The sequence below is a fragment of the Tamandua tetradactyla genome, chromosome 16, assembly GCF_023851605.1.
Source record: "Tamandua tetradactyla isolate mTamTet1 chromosome 16, mTamTet1.pri, whole genome shotgun sequence".
Lineage (NCBI taxonomy): Eukaryota > Metazoa > Chordata > Mammalia > Pilosa > Myrmecophagidae > Tamandua > Tamandua tetradactyla.
Genome location: NC_135342.1, coordinates 19,489,642 through 19,503,220, shown reverse-complemented (window position 1 = coordinate 19,503,220; position 13,579 = coordinate 19,489,642). Strand labels below are relative to the sequence as shown.

Here is a 13,579-nt window from a genome sequence, read left to right as displayed (position 1 = left end):
GGCAGGCTGTGAAGCCAATGACTCTGATGGATGGTGTGGATGAACTCCACAGGAGAGGCTCACCAGCCGAAGCAGAAATCAAACCTGTCTTCTCTGAGTCCTCCAAGGTTTCCTTGATTAGATTAAGCATCACTCATTGTAGAAGACACTCCCCTTTGGCTGATTACAAATGGAATCAGCTGTGGATGCAGCTGACATGATCATGATCTAATCCTATGAAATGTCCTCATTGCAACAGACAGGCCAGCACTTGCCCAATATGATAAACAGGTACCACAACTTGGCCAAGTTGACACATGTCCCTAACCATAACAACATATAAAATCCAAAAGGTAAAATGGTAGAAGAAAGTACTACTCATAAAGTAATAACACTAAATGTTAATGGATTAAACTCCCCAATCAAAAGATATAGACTCAAAGAATGGATTAAAAAATAGGACCCATCGATATGTTGTCTAAAGGAAACACATCTTAGATGCAAGGATAAACACTGGTTGAAAGTAAAAGGCTAAGAAAAGATATTTCATGCAAATAACAATCAGAAAAGAGCAGAAGTAGATATACTAATATCAAACAAATTGGACTTCAAATGTAAAATGTTAAAAGAGACAAAGAAGGACACTGTGTATTAATGAAAGGAACAATTTAACAAGAAGACATAACAATCATAAATATCTACGCACTGTAAAAAAAAATATATATATATATGCACTGTGTTAGAATGCTCCAAAATACCTGAGGCAAACACTGAAAAGAGAAATAGACACATCTATCATAACAGTTGGAGATTTCAATTCCCCACTGTCATTGATGGACAGAACATTTAGACAGAGGATCAATAAAGAAAGAGAATTTGAATAATACAATAAATGAGCTAGACTTAACAGACATTTATAGAACATTACATTGCACAACAGCAGGATACAACTTTTTCTCAAGTGCTTATGGTTCACTCTCAAGTATAGACCATATCCTGGGTCACAAAGCAAGTCTCAATAAATTTAAAAAGATTGAAATCATACAAAACACTTTCTCAAATCATAAAGGAATGAAGTTGGAAATCAATAATAAGCAGAGTGTCAGAAAATTCACAAATATGTGGAGGCTCAACAAAATACTCTTAAACAACCAGTGGGTCAAGGAAGAAATTAGAAGAGAAATCAGTAAATATCTCAAGGCAAATGAAAATGAAAACATAACATATCAAAATTTATGGGATGCTGCAAAGGCAGGGCTAAGAGGAAGATTTCTTGCCCTAAATGCCTGTATCAAAAAAGAAGTAAGGGCAAAAGTTGAGGAATTAGGGCGGGCCGCGGTGGCTCAGCGGGCAAAGTGCTTGCCTGCTATGCCGGAGGACCTCGGTTCGATTCCCGGCCCCAGCCCATGTAACAAAAAATGGAAAAACAAAATACAATAAAACAAGAAAATGTTTAAAAATGTTTCCCTTTCTTCCTTCCTTCCTTCCTTCTATCCTTCCTTCCTTCTCTCTGTCTTTCCTTTAAAAAAAAAAAAAAAAAAAAAAAAAAGTTGAGGAATTAATTGTCCTCTTGGAAGAACTAGAGAAAGAACAGCAAACTAACCCTAAAGCAAGAAAAAGGGAAGAGATAATGAAGATTAGAGCAGATATAAATAAAATTGAGAACATGAAAACAATTGAGAATATCAACAAAGCCAGAATTGGTTCTATGAGAAAAACAATAAGATTGATGGACACTTAGCAAGGTTGACAAAAAGAAGAAGAGAGAGGATGCAAATAAAATCAGAAATGGAAGAGGAGAAATAACCACTGACTCCACAGAAATAAAGGAAGTAATGAGAGGATACTATGAACAATTTTATGCTAATAAACTCAACAATGTAGATGAAATGGACAACTTTCTAGAAAGGCGTGAACAACCAACACTGACTCAAGAAGAAATAGATGACCTCAACAAACCAATCACAAGTAAAGAAATTGAATCAGTCATTAAGAAGCTCCCCAAAAAAGAAAAGTCAGGACCAGATGGCTTTACATGTGAATCATACCAAACATTCCAGAAAGAATTAGTACCAAACCTGCTCAAACTCTTCAAAAAAATTGAAGAAGTGGGAAAGCTACCTAACTCATTCTATGAAGCCAACATCACTCTCATACCAACGCCAGACAAAGATATCACACAAAAAAAGAGAAAACTACAGACCGATCTCTCTAATGAATATAGATGCAAAAATCTTCAACAAAATTCTAGCAAATCAAATCCAGCAGCATATTAAAAGAATTATATACCATGACCAAGTAGGATTCATCCCAGGTATGCAAGGATGGTTCAACATAAGAAAATCAATTCATGTAATATACCATATCAACAAATCAAAGCAGAAAAACCACACGATCATCTCAATTGATGCAGAAAAGTCATTTGACAAAATTCAACATCCTTTCCTGTAGAAAACACCTCAAATGATAGGAATAGAAGGGAACTTCCTCAAAATGATATAGGGAATATATGAAAAACCCACGGCTAACATCATTCTCAATGGGGTAAAACTGAAAACTTTTGGCCAAAGATCAGGAATAAGACAAGGATGTTCACTATCACGCTGTTATTCAACATTGTGTTGGAAGTTCTAGCCAGAGCAATCAGACAACAAAAAGAAATACAGGGCATCAAAATTGGAAAGGAAGAAGTAAAACTCTCACTGTTTGCGGATAATGTTCTACTATATGTTGAAAACCCTGAAAAATCAACAGCAAAACTACTAGCGCTAATAAATGAGTACAGCAAAGTGGCAGGTTACAAGATCAACACTCAAAACTGTAGTGTTTCTATACACTATTAACGAACAATCTGAGGGGGAAATCATGAAAAAACACCACTTACAATTGCGACCAAAAGAATAAAATATTTAGGAATAAATTTAACTAAAGACACAAAAGACCTATACAAAGAAAACTACAAGAAATTATTAAAGGAAATCACAGAAGACCTAAATAGATGGAAAGGCATACCGTGTTCACGGATTGGAAGACTAAATATAGTTAAGATGTCAATTCTACCTAAATTGATTTACAGATTCAATGCAATACCAATCAAAATACCAAAAACTTACTTTTCAGAAATAGAAAACCAATAAGCAAAATTTTCTGGAAGAGCAGTGTGCTCCGAATAGCTAAAGGTATCCTGAGAAAAAAAAATGAAGTCAGAGGTCTCACGCTACCTGACTGTAAAGCATATTTTGAAGCTACAGTGGTCAAAACAGCATGGTACTGACATAAAGATAGATATATTGACCAATGGAATAGAATAGAGTGTTCAGATATAGACCCTCTCATCTATGGACAATTGATCTTTCATAAGGCAATCAAGCCTACTCACCTGGGACAGAACAGTCTCTCCAATAAATGGTGCCTAGAGAACTGGATATCCATATGCAAAAGAATGAAAGAGGACCCATATCTCACACCCTATACAAAAGTTAACTCAAAATGGATCAAAGACCTAAACATTAGATCTAAGACCATAAAACTGTTAGAAGAAAATGTAGGGAAATAGCTTATAAATCTTATACTTGAAGGCAGTTTTCTAGACCTTATACCCAAAGCAAGAGCACCGAAGAAAGAAATAAATAAATGGGAGCTCCTCAAAATTAAACCCCTTTGCACATCAAAGAACTTCATCAAGAAAGTAAAAAGACAGCTGTGTTAGTTAGATTCAGTTGTCAACTTGGCCAGGTGAGCATACCTAATCTTGTTGCTGCGGACATAAGCCAACCGTACGTGAACCTCATCTGTTGCCAATTACATCTGCAGTCGGCTAGGAGGCGTGTCTGCTGCAATGAGTGACGCTTGACTTAATTGGCTGGTGCTTAAATGAGAGATCGCAACGTAGCACAGCCTAGCAGCTTGGCATTCCTCATCTCAGCACTTGCAGCTCAGCCCGGGCCCTTGGAGATGGAGAAAGAAATCACCCCGGGGAAAGTTGTTGGAACCCAGGGGCCTGGAGAGAAGACCAGCAGAGACCATCCTGTGCCTTCCACGTAAGAAAGAACCTCAGTGGAAAGTTAGCTGCCTTTCCTCTGAAGAACCAACAAAATAAATCCCCTTTTATTAAAAGCCAATCCGTCTCTGGTGTGTTGCATTCCGGCAGCTAGCAAACTAGAACAACAGCCTACACATTGGGAGATGATATTTGGAAATCACATATCAGATAAAGGTCTAGTACCCAGAATTTATAAAGAGACTATTCAACTCAACAACAAAAAGACAGGCAATCCAATTACAAAATGGGCAAAAGACTTGAACAGACACTTCTCAGAAGAGGAAATACAAATGGCCAAAAGGCACATGAAAAGATGTTCAACTTCCCTGGCTATTAGGAAATGCAAATCAAAACCACAATGAGATACCACCTCACACCCACAAGAATGGTCTTTATCAATAAGGCAGAAAATGACAAGTGCTGGAAAGGATGTGGAGAAAGAGGCACACTTATCCACTGTTGGTGGGAATGTTAAATCATACAACTGCTGTGGAAGGTAGTTTGGTGGGTCCTCAGGAAGCCAAGTATAGAATTGCCATATGACCTGGCAATACCATTGCTAGGTATCTACTCACGATGACATGAGGGCAAGGACACAAATGGACATTTGCACACCAATGTTTATAGCAGCATTATTTACAATTGCCAAGAGATGGAAACAGCCAAAATGTCCTTCAACAGAGGAGTGGCTAAACGAGCCGTGGTATATACATACAACAGACTATTATGCAGCTGTAAGACAGAATAAAGTTATGAAGCATGTAACAACATGGATGGACCTTAAGGACATTATGCTGAGTGAGATTACCCAGAAACAAAAGGACAAATACTGTACAGTCTCACTGATATGAACTGACATTAGTGAATAAACTTGGAGAATTTCAGTTGGTAATAGACACCATCAGGAGATAGAAACAGGGTAAGATATTGGGTCACTGGAGCTGAAGGGATATAGATTGTGCCACAGGACTGAGTGTAAAAATTCAGAAATGGATAGCACAATACTACCTAACTGTAATACAATTATGTAAGAACACTGAATGATGCTGAATGTGAGAATGATAGAGGGAGGAAGCCTGGGACACAAATGAAGCTAGAAAGAAAGATGAATGATAAAGAGTGAGATGGTATAATCTAGAAATGCCTAGAGTGCATAATGATAGTGAGTAAATGTACAAATTTTAAAAATTTTTTGCATGAGAAAGAACAAAGGAATGTCAACACTGCAGGGTGTTGAAAATAGATGGTCATTAATATTTTAAAATTTTAACTTATGTTTGAGACTAAAGCGGAAAATGTTTTATTTGGTACAAAATTCAAATTTTGACTAGTATAGTTCCTAATATAACTTATATGGACAGCTTAATTGAATACCATAAGTATATGGAACCTTGAGTAGGTCATAAGATTTGTAGGTTTGTTCAGAGTGATGCCCCAACAAATCCCAGAGTAATTTGAACAGTGAGTAAAAAAGTATTTGCAAAGTCCCCTTGGGGGAATGGTGAGAAAGGGGTAAAATTCAACTTCCCCAAGTGGAGAATTCTTGATATCCTCAGAAGTAGTGGGGAAAACCAAAGCAATAGGCTGAGCCCCCCAATCTTGTGGTTTGTTTTATATGAAACTTAATCCCACAAAGGATAGTTCAAGCCTACTCAAAATTAGGCCTAAGAGTCACCCCCAAGAGAACCTCTTTTGTTGCTCAGATGTGGCCACCCTCTCCAGTCAACACAACAAACAAACTCACTGCCCTCTCCCTCCTTACATGGGACATGACTTCTAGGGGTGTGGGCCTTCCTGGTAACATGGAACAGAAATACTAGAATGAGTTGGGACTCAGCATCAAGGGATTGAGAAAACCTTCTCTACCAAAAGGGGGAAGACTGAAATGAGACAAAATAAACTATCAATGGCTGAGAGGTTCCAAACAGAATCGAAAGGTTATCCTGGAGGTCACTCATGCATTAAATGGATATTACCCTTGTTAGTCAAAATATAATGGAGAGGCTGGAGGGAACTGCCTGAAAATGTAGAGCTGTGTTCCAGTAGCCATGTTTCTTGAAGATGATTGTATAATGATATAGCTTTCACAATGTGACCGTGTGATTGTGAAAACCTTGTGTCTGATGCTCCTTTTATCTACTTTATCAACAGGCAAGTAAAACATACAGAATTAAAATAAATAATGGGGGAACAAATGTTAAAACAAATTTAGTAGACTGAAATGCTAGTGATCAATGAAAGGGAAAGGTAAGGGGTATGGTATGCATGAAGTTTTTTCTGTTGTCTTTTTATTTCTTTTTCTGAATTGATGCAAATGTTCTAAGAAATGATCATGTGAATATGCAACTATGTGATGATTTTGTGAATTACTGATTATATATGTAGAACAGAATGATCATATGTTAAGAATGTTCTCATGTGTTTGTTGTTATATTTTTAAAAAGTTAAAAAAAATTAATATAAAAAACTCTCAAAAAAAAACCACTCAACATCGTATTCTGGAAAACAGATAGATATACTGACCAATGGAATCATATTGAGTGTTCAGAAGTACACCCTCTCATCTATGGACAATTAATCTTTGAAAAGGCAGTCAAATCAACTCGACTGGCACAGAGAAGCTTCTTTAAAAATGGTGCTTGGAGAAGTGGATACACATATTCAAAGAAATGAAAGAGGATCCCTATCTCACACTGCTTACAAAAATTAACTCAAAATGGATACAAGACCTAAACATTAGCACTAAGACCATAAAACTTTTAGAAGAAAATGCAGGGGGATATCTTAAGAATCTTCTGATAAGAAGTGGTTTCCTAGACCTTATACCATAGCATGAGTAATGAAAGATACAGCTAAATTGTATCTCATCAAAATTGAATACTTGTGCATAGCAAAGGGCTTTGTCAGGAAAGTAAAAACGTAGCCTAAATAATGAATGATAATGTTTGGAACTCAATATCAGACAAGGGTTTAATATGCAGAGTATGTAAAGAAATCCTACAACTCAACAACAAAAAGGCAAAGAACCCAATTTAAAAATGGGCAAAAGACATGAAAGGACACACTTGCAAAGAGGAAATACAAATGGTTCAAAAATATGAAGAGAAGCTCAACTTCATTTGCTATTAGGGAAATGCATATCAAAACCACAATGAGGTATCATATTATACTTACTAAGCTGACCATAAACAAAAAACAAAACACCATAAATGCTGGATAGGACATGGAGAAAGAGGCACACTTCTTCACCATTGGTGGGAATGTAGAATGGTGCAACCACCTTGTAAGGCAGTTTGGTGGTTCCTCAGGAAGCCAAGTACAGCATTGTCTTATGATCCAGCAAGTCCATTCCTAAGTATAGATCTGGAGGAAATGAAGCAGGGACACAAATGGACATTTGTACACCAATGTTTACATTGGCATTATTCATGGTTGCCAAGAGATGGAAACAGCCCAACTGTCCATCAATAGATGAGTGGATTAACAAACTGGAGCATATATATATATATATATACATATATATATATATGCATATATATATATATATACATATATATATATGCATATATATATATGACAAAAAACATCACAACAGGTGTTAAGGCAAGAATAAAGTCATGATTCATGCAACAACGTGGAGGAAACTTGAAAACATTATGGTAAGCAAAATTAACCAGAAACAAGTGGACAAATATGTATGGACCTACTAATATGAAGTACAAAATGAACAAATTCTGAGAGTTAAAGTTGAGAACACAGGTTATCAGGAGATAGGGGAGAGATTGGGCATTTGACACTGAAGAAGAACAGAATGTATAATAAAGCTGTTTGTAAATGTTCAGAAGTGGATAGCAGAATACTTTATGATGGTAGCACAAAACTGTAAGTGTAATTTACAAAGTGGGAGTGGGAGTGTGAGTATGATGGAAAGAAGAAGGCTAGGATATGTATATCACCAGAAGGAAGGCTAGAGAATAAAAACTGGGAATCTATAACTTAGTAAAACCTAGTGTGGACCATGATGGAAGACAACTGTAGAAATATGAGAAAGTTCTTACATGAACTACAACACGTGTTCACCACTGTTGCAAAGTCTTAATATGGTGGTATATGGGGGACTATACAGTTAATGCAAATTAACATCTATAGGTAACAGTAACATTGTAATATTCTCTCAGTAATGATAACAAAGGCAACATACCAAAGCTAAGTGTCAATAAGAGGGGGATATAAGGGAGGGGTATGGGATTCTTGTTGATGTTTCTCCTTTTTATTCTTTTCTTTTTCACTTTAATTTTTTAAATTATTTTTTACTTTTTCCTGTTCTCTCTTTATGGAAGAAATGGAAATGTTTTCATATAGATTGTGGTAATGAATGCATAACTATGTGATTATACCAGCAGCTGCTGGTTGCTCATTTAGGATGGATTCTGTGGTATGAGAATAAAACTGTTTGAAAAATAAACAGAAAGACACACTTGCTGAAGAAGATGTGGAGAGAGAAATGTATCTAATAACTGTTGGTAGGGAAACAGAACAGTGCAGCCCATTTGGAGAATAGTACGGTAGCTCCACAGGAGGCTAAGTATGGGGTTGCCATATGATCTTGCAATTCTGTTATTTGATATGTAGTTGGTAGAACTAAAAGCAGGGACATGAATAGACATTTGCACACTGGCAGTTATTCATGAGTTAGAATGGATGGAGCTGGCTAACAATACATCAGTGGATTAATGGAAGACTGAATTGTAGTGTACACCCACAACTGAATATTGAGCAGCTTCAAGAAGGATGTTAATAGGTGAATGAAGCTTGAAGACATTCTGTTGAGTGAAATAAGCCAGAAACAAAAGGACAAATATTGTAAGGCTTTGCTAATATAAACTAACTATAATAAGCAGATACTGAGAATTGAATTCCAGGACAGAAACTGGGCAGACATTGGAGAATCGATGATTGAAGAGTACAGAATATCCAATAAGGCTAATTGTAAAGGTTCTGAGACTGTATGCTCTTACATCAGTCCCATCTATTTCTGAGTTTTAATTTATTTTTAAATTCTGAGATGCTGTCCTCTTTGTGTATAACCTGGTAGTTTCTTGGAACTTTGGGGATCTGTGAAACACCTGAGACAGTCAGGCAGCTCTGAAAGTCAGTATCACTCCAAACAACTGTTAAAGAAGCTGAAAAAGAGATCAGACTTCAATTAGAGACATGAATGAAATGGGCTTGATTAGTACTAAGGTAACAGAGAATAGAGGGTAATGGATATTGACTGTAGTCTAAAACTTCAAATTCTGTGTGAGATGAAAGGAAGAGATGCTTATTTGCTACAAAAAAATGTATATTTTCTGTCGCACACTAATTTGGTGTGGTCAGTTTATTTAAACAACATAATTACATGGAATCTAGAATATGGAATGAGATCCTGTTATTCTATACAGGTTACTGTCACCCTGTTACATCCCAGAGTATTTGGGGCAGAAAATAAAAAAAGTATTTGCAAAGTCCCCTTGAGGGACTGGGGAAAAATGCAGAAATATTAAACTACTACCACCTAGAAATTTCTGATATTCTTTCAAGCATTAGGGACTCCCAATTTAATAAGTTAAGTTCTTGATCTAGGGGCCTGCTCCTAGGAAATTTATTCCTGCAAAGGATAAGCTAAGCCTACTTATAATTATACCTAAGAATCAACCCAAGAAAAGCTCTTTTGTTGCTCAGATGTGGCCTCTCTCTCTCATCCAACTCTATACATAAAGTCACTACCCTCCCTCCTACGTGAGACATGAACTCTCATTGGTGTAAATTTCACTGGTAAGGTGTGACATGACTCCTGAACCAAAAGTGGGGAAAGGAAACAAAGTGAAGTTTCAGTGGTTGAGAGATTTCAAGTGAAGTAAAGGGGTGATTCTGGAGATTATTCGTATGTATCAAGCTAGAAAGAAATACCTGAAACTGTGGAGCTGTAATCCAGTAGAACGGATTCTTAGTGATGATTGTGAGAATTGTGCCAGAGGAACAAGCAAGGATGGAGAGTACTGTCACAAGAGAATCTGTAGGAGATAGGATTAACATAAGACCTGTGGAATTACTTGGGAATAGATGGCATTAGGGTGGTGGCGGCAGTAAGCTGCCTTATGTTATCTGATTTATGTAAGACAGGTCTAGGAGGAAGAGAATGTTTGTTTACCCCAAATGGTTATTTTAAGTATGAAGGAAGAACACTGAAAGATAAGAATATTGTTCCCTCAGGAAATGCATGCATGCCTATTGTCATCCTGTGGTATATAACCAGGATCTGGTTAAGAATAAAATTGTCTGAAGTCTGTCTGAAGTAAACTCAAGCTTCAGACCACCTGAGCCCCTCCCTCCCTCCCTCCCTTCATTCCTTCCTTTCTCATCATTCCTTAATATCCTTCAAGCTCTGTTTCAATAGGAAGCAACATTTGGCACCCAATGTGGGGCTCGAAGAAGAAGACTCCAAATCAATATTAAGGAACCAAGGAAAAGCCTCATTAGAGGCATGTGTGTCCAGCCAATAGAAGAGGACTCAAGGCATATTGGTAAGTAAGCATTTTCCTTGGATCATCAGGGTAACAGGTAATCACAATAGGTGGCTGGAGAAGTATGGAGTATGTATGTATGTTTGTATGTTTGTGTGTTGAAAACATCATTAGGGCGCCATTACTAAAATAAGGTTCTAATAAAGTTTAAGAGTTATTTGTATTTTAAAGAAAAAGACTTTGTGGATAAAGCAGAGAAGAGTCTAAAGCAGACTCCTCATAATGAGATGGGAGACATTGAGGGAAAAGCAGTGAAGAAAGTTCTGAATTGAAAACAGTTTTCATGACAATACAGTGGGGCCAAATGGGGCAATAACAGAAGGGAGTTCAGGAAAAATAAAGAAACTATGTTCTTGCTGTTAGGAAGAAAATACTCAAGGGAAATAGTTAATAGCATAAAGATGACACAGCCAGGAAACAATAGCCAGGAACAACATAACTCTAGTTGAGAAAAAGGGGTTAAAAAAGCTTCTTCAAGAAAAAAAAATCTTCAAAATAGAAATACAGAAGTGTAAACCTGAGGCAAAGGAAAAGGACAGCAAATAAATAACTTAAGATGGGGTGCATAATTATAAAAATTTTACATCAATATGAGCTGCCTTTATATAAAAATTCATATACACCTGAGTCAGAAAATATTCAATAGGAACAATGCCATGCCAAACAAAAGTCACTACTAATTAATGGTTCCTATAGAATTATAATAGATCAGTCTGCTAAGGGGTATGCAATTCGGGATTGTAGTTCTGACTCAAAAGTGTTCTGTTAAGTTACCTTGGTTTGATCTAAATAATTATTCTACTGAAATTATACCTATGCTACAAATAAAATCTTGTGACAAAGAATGGGAATAGTAACCCCATCTCCTTTTGTTAACTTAGATTCTCAACAAACAGCAATTTGGAAACTGGCCATGAGTTTAGCTCCTATTCATATTTTAAAAAGAAATATATTTTAAGAACTTTAAAACTAAAAATTCTTGTTAAAAACTATATATTGATAGTTAACGCATATTTGAAACATTAACTAAAGTATTTTAACGATTTAACATTATTCTAACAAATTTAATTTTGATGGTAGTTATATGTAGTAAAATATTTGTTCAAAGTAATGATTTAAGTATGAAAAATATGAAAGATGTATTTTTATTAATAGGAAAATAGAATAGTTTTATCCTAAAATGAATAACTGTTACTAAATGAGAAAAATATAAGACAAAGCCTAAACTAATATAATAAGTGCTGAGGGTTTGTAAAAATGGAAATTATGGTTAAAATCAAGAAAGATTGAATGAGTTTAAAATGACAATGTTTTCTTGGACTTTTAGCCTGTTCTAATGAAAAGATATAAAAAAATTTTCTAAATAATTAGTTAAAAAGCAAAGAGTCCGTGTTTTATCAAAATAACTTATGTTAACTTTTATCAAGTTGTTATCTGTACAAAAAATGCTGATTTTCTCCTGGGTATCATTATACTGGCAAAAACTGCTTCTTTTCTTGCCCTAAACCAGGCAGCTTAATCTATTAATCTAAGTACTATTACTATAAATGAATCTATTACTGGCTAAATCATATTCAAATCATATAAATACCTATATTCCTTTAAGCCAAAATACCTTAAGGTTTTGTCCAGTCTTTATATAAACTACATATGTATAAACTAAATTTATCCTAAAATAACCATGGCTTATTTTGGGAGCAGATCAGTTTTAAGGGCTGAATGCAAGGAAAAAATATACTGTGGAGTCTTTTGTTCACCTGATGTTGCCATTACATGCAACTGATATTGCTATCACATGACCTTGGTAAGAAATAGTTAAAATGTATACTCTAGCTGGGAGGACTGACTATCCCCCCAGAAGGAGGTGTACTTTAATAAAGATATCTAGGTCCCAGGAAGCTCCTCTTGGTCCCTAGCCAGTTCTCAGAGGACCCAACTGGGCCCGGTCATGTAAGCAAATCAGAATTTGGCCACTATTGTGAGAAAATATCATAAAAACTGCATGCAATAAATTTAAAATTAGCAAAAATGCACAACCAATTATAAAGAATCCACATTCCTGCATTCCTTTTCAATCAATCCAATGAATTCAATTAAAAAAATCTGGTCATTTACTATGGGTACACATCACTATTGACACTCTGCTTTCATTTTTGCTACCTGCCACTTTAAGGATTCCTAATTATATGTTACAAAACTTGTTTGATATTTTACAAGGAGATTCTGATTTATTAAGCAAAAGGTAGTTAACAGCTGCAGCTGAACAAGACTTACAGTTAATTGAACAATGCATTCAAAAAGGACAGCTTGTTCAAATACATCTAAAAAAGCCTGTTGATTTTATTATTTTCTTTACCTTGCAATCTCCCACAGGTCTATTTTAGCAAGATGATGTTTTAAAATGGATTTTTTTACCAAACAATTGACAAAAATGTTTAAATACATATTTGCAAAAGATTATTTCTTTAATAGCCAAAGGTCACCAAAGATATTATCAATTAAGAGGTCATGATCCTAATCGCATAGTGTGTGATCTCACAAAGGAAGAGGTTCAAAGTCTATATATTTTCAATACCTCTTGGCAAATAGCATTAAGTGACTTCAAAGGTCAAACGAATAATCATTTGCTATGTCAAAACTTTTACAATTTTTAAAAATGAATGCAATGGATTTTGCCTAAAATAGTTCTGGCTTCCCCACTAGCTATTACTGTCTTTACTGATGATAATATTAATGAGCAGGCTGCATATGTCACCCCAGTGGAAAGCAAGTTAGAAAATGCCTTATACCTCAGCCCAGCGTACTGAATTAGCAGCTGTAATTTAAGTATTACAAAGTTTTCCACAATCTCTTGATATTGTTTCTGATTTTGAATATGTTTGCCAAACAGTTACTCACATTGAGACAGCTTCTTTGTTTGAAAGAGATGAACTCTCCTGAATGTTTTTACATTTACAAACATTAGTCAGAAGTCAAATTAATCCTCCTTTTA

General features: G+C 35.7%; 1 protein-coding gene across 6 annotated transcripts in view; it reads right to left on the bottom strand.

The window, feature by feature from the left end:
* Positions 1-13,579, bottom strand: part of LOC143659032 (uncharacterized) — a 146,173-nt gene that overhangs the window by 38,626 nt on the left and 93,968 nt on the right. Inside the window, exon 2 of one of the 6 annotated variants that reach the window (XM_077131527.1) lies at positions 9,974-10,077. The exons of the other annotated variants lie outside the window; for them this stretch is intronic. Within the exon in view, the coding sequence (XP_076987642.1) occupies positions 9,974-10,077 (104 nt within the window). The remainder of the gene's footprint in view (positions 1-9,973; positions 10,078-13,579) is intronic. 6 annotated transcript variants of the gene reach the window in all.